At 33.5% G+C, this 11,238-nt stretch overlaps 1 protein-coding gene across 1 annotated transcript; it reads left to right on the top strand.

The window, feature by feature from the left end:
- Positions 1-73: 73 nt before the first annotated feature.
- Positions 74-11,232, top strand: LOC134242664 (solute carrier family 23 member 2-like; the record flags this gene model as incomplete). Its single annotated transcript, XM_062724765.1, has 8 exons — positions 74-362; positions 770-927; positions 1,347-1,450; positions 1,911-1,984; positions 7,874-8,055; positions 8,178-8,298; positions 8,425-8,569; positions 11,046-11,232. Coding segments are annotated over exons 1-8 (1,178 nt in total), but the record flags the coding sequence as incomplete, so codon positions are not given.
- Positions 11,233-11,238: the final 6 nt, after the last annotated feature.

The following is an 11,238-nucleotide window of genomic DNA, read 5'->3' as shown; positions in this document are numbered from 1 at the left end:
GGGAGCAAACATTCGTGCAGCTGCATGTCATTAGAAATATCCAACTCCAACTGACCGCTTTCTGTTATCTATCTACGCATCTATCCGGTCACTTTGCGTGACGTTACTTACTTGCAAATATCAAAAGTGCCATCTTTCTTTCCAAATTGAAAAAAATGTCATTAAAAGATGACGCCAAATTTAGAAACAATGGAATGGACTCTAGTTATGAACATTCGTTAGATTCGGAAAAATTAATGGATGAATCAAGACAGCAGAAAGGCGAGGCCGTAGTGGAGATCAAAGATGAACGACAAAACCAACTCCTATACAAAGTCTCCGATCATCCCCCGATATACCTAACTATCTTCTGTGGTCTACAGGTATTGTATATGTATTTCATACTGTAAGCAAAATAAAAAAAAAATATAAATTTTACGAAGATTCTTGCGTTTAATTGAAATTTAATAAGGGGACTGATAATTATGTTCCATTAAATTATTAAAAACAACATTTAAAACTACCTTTGCCACGTAAGCAAAGTTCAATATATTGAAAATTTAAAATATTTAAGGGAAAATAGTGAAATTTATTTAATTCGGAACCCATTTTGAATTAATTATTTTATTTTCTTGTTTTAAAGAACCGCGTAAACATACTGTTTACCTTGTTGAAACCAACGCCTTTCCTTTTCCGACAAAACATTCCTCAGTGCATTACAAATTAGACAGATTTCAACGTTCGATTAATCTTTTTTTCATTTAAGAAAATTTCTTCTTTCTTTTGCAAGCACACTTTAATTTCTCTTTCCGCGAACATGGCGATCTCCCTTTTGGTAGCTGATGTGACATGTGCAACTCACATGGAAGATATTAAAACCACACTTCTGAGTTCTACTCTTCTGATGTCGGGTGTCTGTACCTTATTGATGAGTCTCGTCGGTTCCAGGTAAAAACCATGTTTAGTTTGTAAAGCTTTAGCTCCGTAAACGAGAGGTCGTGAATTCGAGTTACGACCGACACTAACATAAGTTGATTAAAAATAGGTAGCAACTGCTCCTTTGCTATATGCGCTTGGCACATGACCTGAAAGTTGCGACTCCTTCAAAATAAGAAATTAAACTTCGAGGTCCTGTGTCTTAGCATGTGTTGGCACGTTAAAGATTCCTCACTGCCCAATGACCCCGGATGCAAAGTAAAGGTCAAAATTGGAAGCTTTTCCGGTATATGATGGCGTTTCTAAATAATTGCAAAATTCTCGAAAGCGATATACATGTAAAACAACATAAAATCAATCATGTGTAATTTTTAAGAGTGTTAATTTTTCATGAATTAATATTTTCATGGATATTTATTTTGTTTCCATAGACTTCCTCTATTTCAAGGAGCTGCAGGAGATTTTCTTATCCCTCTGTTGGCTATGCAAGTTCTGGACAAGACGAGGTGCAGTTTTAATGACGACTTCGATTCTGGTAAAGATTTAAGATCAGTTTTAGTTCTTAGTTTAAAGTATTTCTTATGCTACATTGTAAGTATTCAAAGTATGTATCTTTTAATATATATCAATTATAGTTAAATCGTTTTAATGATTTGGAAAACTGTTAAGATATGGAAATGATTATATTTGCCCCCTTTAAAATAGCTGATGATTACAATTATTATTTAAAGTAAATATTAAGCTTTCTCATCATGGGTATGAAAAGTTTCCCGACTGGTAATTTTCTTTTAAAAATTGAAAACCTTTCTGTAACTTACCAAGAAAGACATCATAAATATTTATGAGCATATATTGTACAGACCTGAACATGTTCCATAATTAAAATCTAATATTCAAAATGTTTTGTTTCAATTTTCTTTATATAAGGTTTTAAGTGGCACAATTCCTTATTGAAATGGTAAAATTTTTAAGAAAGACATTTGGGATTATTTCAGAATTAAACTCCACAATTGTAAACACTACAATTACAGCAAACCATAGAGAATACATTCTAAGCAACATCCAAGATGTAAGTATCAAAGTTTAAAATGGTCAGAAAATTATTAAATCGCGTTATAATACATAATAGACAACCCAGAAAAAGACAATTTTTTAAAAAAAAAAGAGGGGGATTTGTGTTTCAATTGACATGAAAAATATCATTGATACCCTTTTTACTGCAGCATACACTGTCAAAAATAGAAGTCTAAACTACTTAATGTTCCTCTATTTTACCCTCGATATCTCGAATCTTTGTATATTGCAACGTGTTTCTCCGTCCCATTGGGTTCGAGAAAGCGGTTTGACTGTATATATGATTTTGATATATCCTGGCCTCAGGATCATATATCAGACACAAACTTACATGTACGTCGAATTTCAACAAATAAATGTTAAATATTAATGTTGATAAATGTTATTATGAGAAAATGATTGAATTAATCCCTTAATTCGCAGGAAACAATGCACTTTTTTGAAGCAATTTTGAAAAATATTTCAATTTTGATCTACTTGATTTTTACAACGTTATTATAAAATAAAGATTTTGACTGATAAGCTTAAGGTCAAGATCTAGTAAATAACTTTAGACTAATTTTTTGGTGCTAGATCCATTATGACGTCATAATCAATTTCAACTTTCTTTTTCCCGTACTTTACGGCTTTAGCAGAATTATGTAGAAAATATGGTATCTTCATGACATTCAATATGAAATCATATGAAAAGTAAACCGGATACCTATATTAAATTTGATATTGATTTAAAGAAGAGGCCATGAACATACTAATTACCGTTTTCTGAGAGACTGTAGGCAATCTGGATACATTTCCTTTGTCGAATATGAAAAAAAAAATCCCATATTCATGACAGGTTTTCTTTATTTTTTATTGAAAATGACCGTTTAAGGTAAAGATCCATACCACGTAAAATAACGTTATGTGACGTTATTCTCGTTTGTGACGTTATTACGTCAAACGCGCCCGACGCTTATTCTATCAAAAATGCCTGACGTCGATTTCACTTACCGTAAAAAAAAAAGGTACATTAATTTCCAAATAAAAGGCATAAATATACGATGTTCAGTTATTTTCCGGGATGCATGATCGAAGGAGAGTTTAAATTTAGATGATTCGTCAAACCGAAAGTACAACAAAGATGACATGGAAGATTCATTGTCTCGAGTACAAGATAACTAAAAGACTTCGACAATCGGGTCGTTTTTTGTCTCTGTAAGTTGAAGAAATACAGAGTAACAAATAAATGGTTCTCTTGTCGAAAGTCATTATCGTTTGCTTACATGTTTGTACATAGGCTTAGAATAACCATTTTCGAACCACGTACTGCTCTGGAAGTATTCAGGTACCTAACTACTTTGCTTCAATATTCCGATTTTTATATGTCGTTTTTCTCTTCTCGATTGTTTGAATTAAAATATCGTCCCCTGGGGATTGACTCAGGATTTTGAAAAAAAAAATATGGAAAACTTTTTTTTGTTTACAATGTATATATCATACATAAAACAGTTACTGCACACATATTAATGCTCTGTTATTTGGTATATCCTTGCACTGAAACATAAAATAATTATTGATAAAAAAAAAACTCAGAATATTTCATTTAAGTAGGAAAGGACATTGATACATTGACAAAAAAATTCCTTAATACACATAATATGTGACATATATGCTGAAAATTTGGAAAAATTTGTTTTAAAGCTAGTGCACAATAATCTTTAGCTATCATTTGTAGTGGTTTGGGTATACAATGTAGTGTATTGCTGCACATGTCATTACACTGACAGGTGTCCTGGGTTCGATTCTCTGGAAGTTGCAAATACAGAGTAACAAATAAATGGTTCTCTTTTGTCGAAAGTCATTATCGTTTGCTTATATACTTGTACATAGTACATAACCATTTTCGAACCTTTTGGGCCTCTTGTTATATGTTTGCTAGAGCCAATTTCCAAATTGATGATAAAATTACATATTTCTCATCTACGGTATATACAATATGTATAATAAATGAGAAAAACATACGTCGAACAGACCAAGGGGTCTATATCGGATGGGGAAGGGGATATTTATGTCTTCAAGCACCTGTGAATAGTATAGCAATAGATATCAGTCACTAATAAGATAATGTGCAATTTTATGCATTACCATGATTACTGTAATGATAGTTAGACTTAAACCCACAAATAAAAATATGACAGTAACAAAGAAGGGGGGAATACATGTATAAGATGATAAATAGGAATGCCTATGAGATCATAGAGGGTGATATAAAAAGGAATAAGGAAAAGGATAAAATTTCAATCCAACATTTCACAAAATCAACTCTGTTAGTTAAGCCGAGTGCTTACAATGTTATAATTATACAATTAGGTTGTTCGTGCATGGTTTAATCATGCATTAATCATTAAAAACAAAGATAACCAGTTTCAGTTTAGATTTTATGGATTTATGTCAAGATTGTAGCTTTTTATTTGAATGAAAAATTATTAATACTGTCTCATAAAAGTTATGACAGTATTTTTTTTTTCAAAAACAAATCAATTTTCCAACATACAGAATTTATTACATAATTACCTTGACCCTTTGATCACAAAATCAATAAGGGTCTCCCTCGAGCCACAGAGAGTTGCTGTGTAAAATTTCAATGCAAAGGCTTCTTGAAAGTGTTACAGACAGACAGAAAGACACACGGACAGATGCACAGACCTAAATTTAGTATCCCCACTTTCAGTGAAAGGGGAGACAATTATGTAATTTTTTTTTGTTGATGTTAAACTTGGTTTATCAAGATACTTGTTTAAAAAAAAAAATTGCATAACTTTCCCAGTGATTATTCAGTTCTTTCTTTTCCTACATAAATAGTTTTTGATATCATATTGAGCTTAATAATATTATACACCTACACATTTATCTATTTTAACATCAATATGCACTAAGCAACACAGTTCCAAAAAGCCAGATAATGTATTGGACCAGCATGCAAAACTTGTATCAAACCATTTTCCCCCAAATGAATGAAGAGTCCTTCCCAAACTTATGAGTTAGGACTTTGTGCTGTGTCATGTAGCATGATAAAAAGCTGGAGAAGAAAAAAATCTTTTTTTTTAATTTCATTATTAGAATACAATTTTAAAGAAGTATAACTGAACTGCCTAAACTCCAGTACAAGTCAAATTGAACCATCTTGGATGTCTTGATTAAATGTTTTTATTTTAGGCACAGAGCAACAGAAAAGAGTTTTTTTTTTTAAACTAGACCAAGTTCATAATGCATGTATTATTCCTCAGGTACTTTTAATATACAAGTATACATACAAATTAAATATTCAATACCTATAATGATGTTCATCAGCTCAGACAATTTCAGGTTCGAGAATCTGTGTCAAAACTCATGGAACAAATGCTCACTGGATCCATATCAAAATATCACTTTAACATAGAACATTCTATTTACCCAGGGAGTTTTTGACTTTTAAAGCATCATACCAATGACTTTTCATACCAATTTTGCATAGATCAATTTTTCCATGGAGGGGTCCTGCCATCCAAGGTCACTTTTAGTAAAATTCACTGTTATCTTAGGACTTTCAGTAAGGCGGGATATTCTTGATGTTATGTATTTAGCCTCTAAAATTTACACAGCTTTCATTCATCGTTGAAATATATGTGGCCGGGATATAAATTCAGGACATATAAGAAAGTAAGATTAGCGGTAAGTTGTCTAATGATTGTCAACAATGATTAAAAGTACCTGATGTTATTAATTTTTTAACCAATGAAAATTTATTTGCCATTTGAAAGACACTAGTCAGTAGTGCCGAGAATACTACGTCTTACTAAAAGTCCAAGGATGGCAGAGAATAATTGTACTGCTAGGTAGAAGTAATTTCTAACAGTTATAAATAAAACCCAAAGAAGTTGAATAAATTTAGTATTTATCAAAAAAATTAAAGAAGAAAAGTAATACTTCTCTTCACTTTTATTTTTTATAGATTAAGCATTAATCGTGTAAGATTAATTCATAACAATTGTATATAAATGTTGTGTACGAGTTGACTTCTAGTTTGTGTACGAGTTGACCTTTTTTTGTGTACGAGTTGACTTTTTGTGTACAACTTGGTTTGTGTACGACTCAGTTTGTGTACGACTTGACTGGACACCACCACTAGATCCGCCATGAAAATTTCAATCAAAAAGCATCCTATAGAAATTATACTATGGAAACGAGAAAAAAAATATAAGTGCTGACAAAAATTATTGTGTAAGGGTCATTTTGACAGCTCGGTCAGAGTACATAAAACAACTATTTTTTTATTGTTTGACTTACTTAACCCTTTTAATTATGAACCTTATTGATTTTAAAAATACATAAATTACTTCACATTTTACCAATTAAATGACATAGCTTAAGTAATGATGCTCTCAATGCAATTCTAGTCATCAAATATGGAGCTTGAATTTATTAAACGAATTTGAGTTATGTACGGAAAACCTCCATCATTCAGTGCTAGAGTGTCCCTAGCTTAAGAAGGGGATCTCTGCCTTCCAAGGATATGATCGCCTGTAAGCACGGTGTTTTAAACAAACAAACATTACAAAGTGGAAACACTGAACATATTCATCTCCGCGTACATTAATTTGATCTATTTTGTATGGTATATGAATAAAAACATGATAAACAACGTTGAACCTTACTTGGACAGGTCCGAGCATTTCCTGAGATCAGAAACCAGACGTTAAAAAGATGTGGCAAACAAACCACTTATTTGTATCTATGAATAGCGAGAAATGTATTACATAGACACAAAAAGTAGTAAAACGTGCCACTTCTCTAAATTTTTAATCAACTAAATCGCATCCAAACTACCCATGTTGAAACTGAAAGTATTTTCTTCTTTCACTTCCGTCACAAAGTCACACATGCGCATAAACGGTTTATAGAATATTCCGAAGATTGAACCCGATTACTATTATGCTTGTGAATCGTGAAAACGAATTTTTGGCCGTCTATGCATTAAATATTCAACTTATGATTTAAACCATACTTATTACTGTTCTATTATCGATAGTTTCAAATATTTAAAGCGATTTTTACACCCAAATCCTAAAAGTATAGATGTTAAAAAGATTTTTCAAATTATCATTTTTCAGCAAATTTGGTTTTAAAATGTGAAATTTTCTTGTTTGATGCCCGCTGCCCCACTTAATTTTTATGCTATATAAGGGAGAGAACATTGGAAAATAACGTGTTAATTTTAAAAAGAAATCTGTAGTCAGAATATCAAGCAGCAATTTATTTTTACTAGTAATGAACTTTATAACTTTGAGCTAAATATGTTTAATTCGCCCTAGAAAGTAATATTAGGTGGATCAGCAGATTAAAAAAATAATTAAACATTTAAACAAGCATTTTTTCTCTATGATTCATATGTTAAAAAAATTCTTTTGCTTTTAATTTTAGAAAGCTAGAATAAATATCTTAATTTCCACATTTCCGTCATTTCACGAGACAATGTCTATTTTTAGTAACAATCCTTTCAAAAGGAGGCCCGGTTGACCCCAAAATTTACACTGATCTGGAAAGGACAAATACTCAGTTAAGATTCTGAAAAGTTTCAACAAAATCTGTAGTTCCGTTATTTCTATAGGATGGTATGGATCTTTACCTTAAAATACAGTTTTTCATCTTGTTTACCTACAAATTATGCCCCGAAACGCCTTATTTGACCAAGCTAAAGTTGTAAAGCATCAATAAAGGAATTTATTTCTCAAATTTGATAAATCTGTAGGCACCTTTCATTTACTAGATCTTGACCTTAAGATGATTCTTGATCAAAGGGGCTTGGTTGTGCAAATAATACACAATGTTTTAAAGAAATTATATTTAATTTTTTGCCGATTTTCAGTTACAAGGAAGCCTCGTTGCCGCTGGAACTTGTCAATTTTTGATTGGAGCAACAGGTTTGGTCAGCTTCCTTCTGAAATTCATAGGACCAATTACTATCGTTCCTACTCTATTTTTAAGCTGCGTCTTTATCGTCAGAGCATGCGTCAAATTTGCGTCAGTACACTGGGGCGTTGCACTGTTGTAAGTTATCAAGTAATTGACAGTATAGTACTATGCATTTTATCGAAAAACGAAACTTACTTTTTTTTTTTACAAATACAAGTTTTTTTTCTGTATAAATGACACTTTTCTCTTTGACTTAGGGTAACTGCTGTTTCCCTGATTTTATCCTTGTATCTCAGCCATCGCAAAACACCAATACCAATGTGGACGAGAAAGAAGGGGTTTCACATTCTCTGGTTTCCACTACATCAAGTTTATTCAGTAAGATCTTTTATCATTTATCTATTCCTCTAAAAATATTAAATCTAAAATAAACTTTATTTGTGATGCACCTGCATATACTGTACCTTCTTATGTAACAAAACTATACAAAAAGTTTCCCCACAGATTCTGATTGGAATTTTGGTTGGTTGGTTTGTTTGTGGCGTTATGACAGCGGTAGGAGCTTTTGACCCAGATGATAAGTTGGCCAGAACGGATACTGGATTGGAGGCTGTCAGAAAATCTGCGTGGTTCCGCGTTCCCTATCCGGGTAAACACCCGATATTTTCTTACAGTAATAAGGGACCTATACACTAACTTTCACATATACATGTAGGTTCCTGCATTAACGTATGAGATTTCATTTGTCATAAAATGTAGATAAACGATTCAAGATTCATATTTGCTTATAACATCATACTCTTCACTAAAAAGACGTCGCCTTTTCTCCTGCTTTTCGTCTGAAAATTTCTTAACAATCCAGTCGCCCTCATTTTTGCTAGTGCTCTCGAGCGCTAGCAACTACGTTAGTCCAAATTCCTTGAATACGCATGCTCGGCCACCATGGTGGTGCATTCTGGGAAAATTGTGAAAACTACTACAGATAGACCGTACGATAACAATTTCGTTGTATCATGTTGTAGCATGAAATAACTGTTCATTTATTGTGTAGCTTACACTTTAAAGATAACTTCATATAATTTATAATATTTTAAATTCTGGGGTTTCTGACGGAAAAGCCCGAGTCACTATCTTATTGTTCTAAAGAATGACAAGGGAGTTTTATTTTTTAATCTAAGCACAACCAAAGATAGATTCTAATTTCTGATTGGTCAATTCAGCCAATCTTACAAATTCCAGAAACAGAAGTAAGAATTTACACTAAAAATAACGAATAGTTCCACTATTTGTGTTTAAAAAATGTGTATGGCTTTTAACCTAACATATCTTGACAAAGATGACCCAAAGGACCAAGCTACTTCAAATGCGTTCCAAATTCTCTGGAGTCTTTACACAACATACACTTTGAGTTATTTTCTATATTCCATTCAACTCCCATGTATTTTCTTTGCTAAATTGCCAAGAAATTTTCTTCTTTAAATCAGCTCATATATACATGTAGTGTCTCAATCGGCATCTTCTTCACATTATATAGAGCCCCACCCCCTCTCTCCAGTAAAGGTCACATATGTTCCGTTGCACCAAAACTCCAATAGGTCACCCCCCCCCCACCTCACACCCCTTGTTTCTTTACCTATGTGTCTATAAAATACGCTTCACAAAACAATAATAACTTTATCACTCTCCAGCCACGGATCTTCCTTTCTGTGTTCAAAAATTGCTACGGCGCTAGCTCACCTATTTTTTTAAAAGATAAACTTGTACCATTCTACGGTAATATAGATTTGTAATTCTATATACCCGTACCGGTGATATGGAAATGTGATATAATCAAGCTCGCCATTATACAGTTCAAACTTTTTTAATCAGTACCTGTGCAACCTATTTTACTCTGAAATCAGACCTTTTCTTTTCACAATGTGTAATCTGATTACTAGTACTAGTTTCTTCCTACTCAAAGTACTTTTCCCTGATGAACATGTACATGTATGTTCAACCATATCACTTTCTTAGGAGGAGTTTCAATGCGTATCTCATAACATTTGAGAAGTAAAAAGTTGATCCTTATGTCGCGCGTTCGAATTCCTCTATGAGACATTCAGATGAGACCGTATAAACGGAGGTCCCGTGTCGCAGTAGGTGCTGGCACGAAAAAAGATCCCTCCCTGCTCAATATCCTGAGTGCCGGGTATAGGACAAAATTTGCAGCACGTTAATATACAATCAATTAATCAATAGACTTGAAGTTGTTGAGGGTTACATGTATCACCTTAATATAAAGTGGGTGACTATGTACCATATATGTTTGATTTACCGAGGTCTTCACCAACTAGATGGAACGATATATTGTTAATGATATTGTCCTACGGACCAGCCCCGTGGGAATCCGGGTTAGAATAGGTCCTCAGTACCCCCTTGCTTGTCGTAAAAGGCGACTAAATGGGGCGGTTCTTCGAATGAGACCGTATAAACCGAGGCCCCGTGTCACAGCAGGTGTGGCACGATAAAGATCCCTCCCTGCTCAAAGGCCGTAAGTGTCGAGCATAGGCCTAAATTTGCAGCCCTTCACCGGCAATGGTGACGTCTCCATATCAGTGAAATATTCTGGAGAGGGACGTTAAACAGTATACAATCAATCAATCAATCCTACGGACTTGGTTTAATGATAGAATTTGTTCCATGTACTTGTAATGTAGCAAAAGAAACAGGCGATAACTCGTACTCATTGCATTGCATTTACTGCAAACAAGCCAGAGACTTCCGACTGTAAAAAAGGTAAGTGAACTTTGAAAGAGAGAAATTTTGTTGAGAAAATAAATTGAATGTTTGTCTTCATGGAGAATATTTTTGGGAATAAAAGGCTGATACATCCTCAAATGGGTTTGTTTTGGGTAATTTGGTAGTTATTTTCAGGCCTTTTTGTATTCTTCAAATCATTTCGGAGTGGATCCACTCCGATTTGCTACATTGCAAGTATATGGGACTTGTTCTAACTGTGGTGAGGGCTTGTCCCGAGTCATAGTTAATTATTCTAATAATCCACCAACCAGTTTCCTTCCATTCGTTTTTTCTCTACCATTGTTTTAAAAACATGTTATTGTTATTCATCTCTTCTTTTCATGTAGGACAGTTTGGTCCTCTGTCATTCAGCACAAGTGTTTTTGCGGGATTTATGATAGGGACCATTGTATCAATCCTCGATTCCATTGGTGATTATTACGCATGCGCAAAAATGTCCAATGTGCCACCGCCCCCTACTCACAGTGTAAACCGTGGAATCCTTATTGAAGGGCTGTGTAGTATTATAGCGGGGTTCTT

Source organism: Saccostrea cucullata, unplaced genomic scaffold (genome assembly GCF_032062105.1).
Source record: "Saccostrea cucullata isolate Sc308-1 unplaced genomic scaffold, CSIRO_AGI_Scuc_v1 ctg2828, whole genome shotgun sequence".
Taxonomy (NCBI): domain Eukaryota; kingdom Metazoa; phylum Mollusca; class Bivalvia; order Ostreida; family Ostreidae; genus Saccostrea; species Saccostrea cuccullata.
Note: the sequence above shows the minus strand (reverse complement) of the source record. Positions and strands in the feature narration are given on the sequence as shown.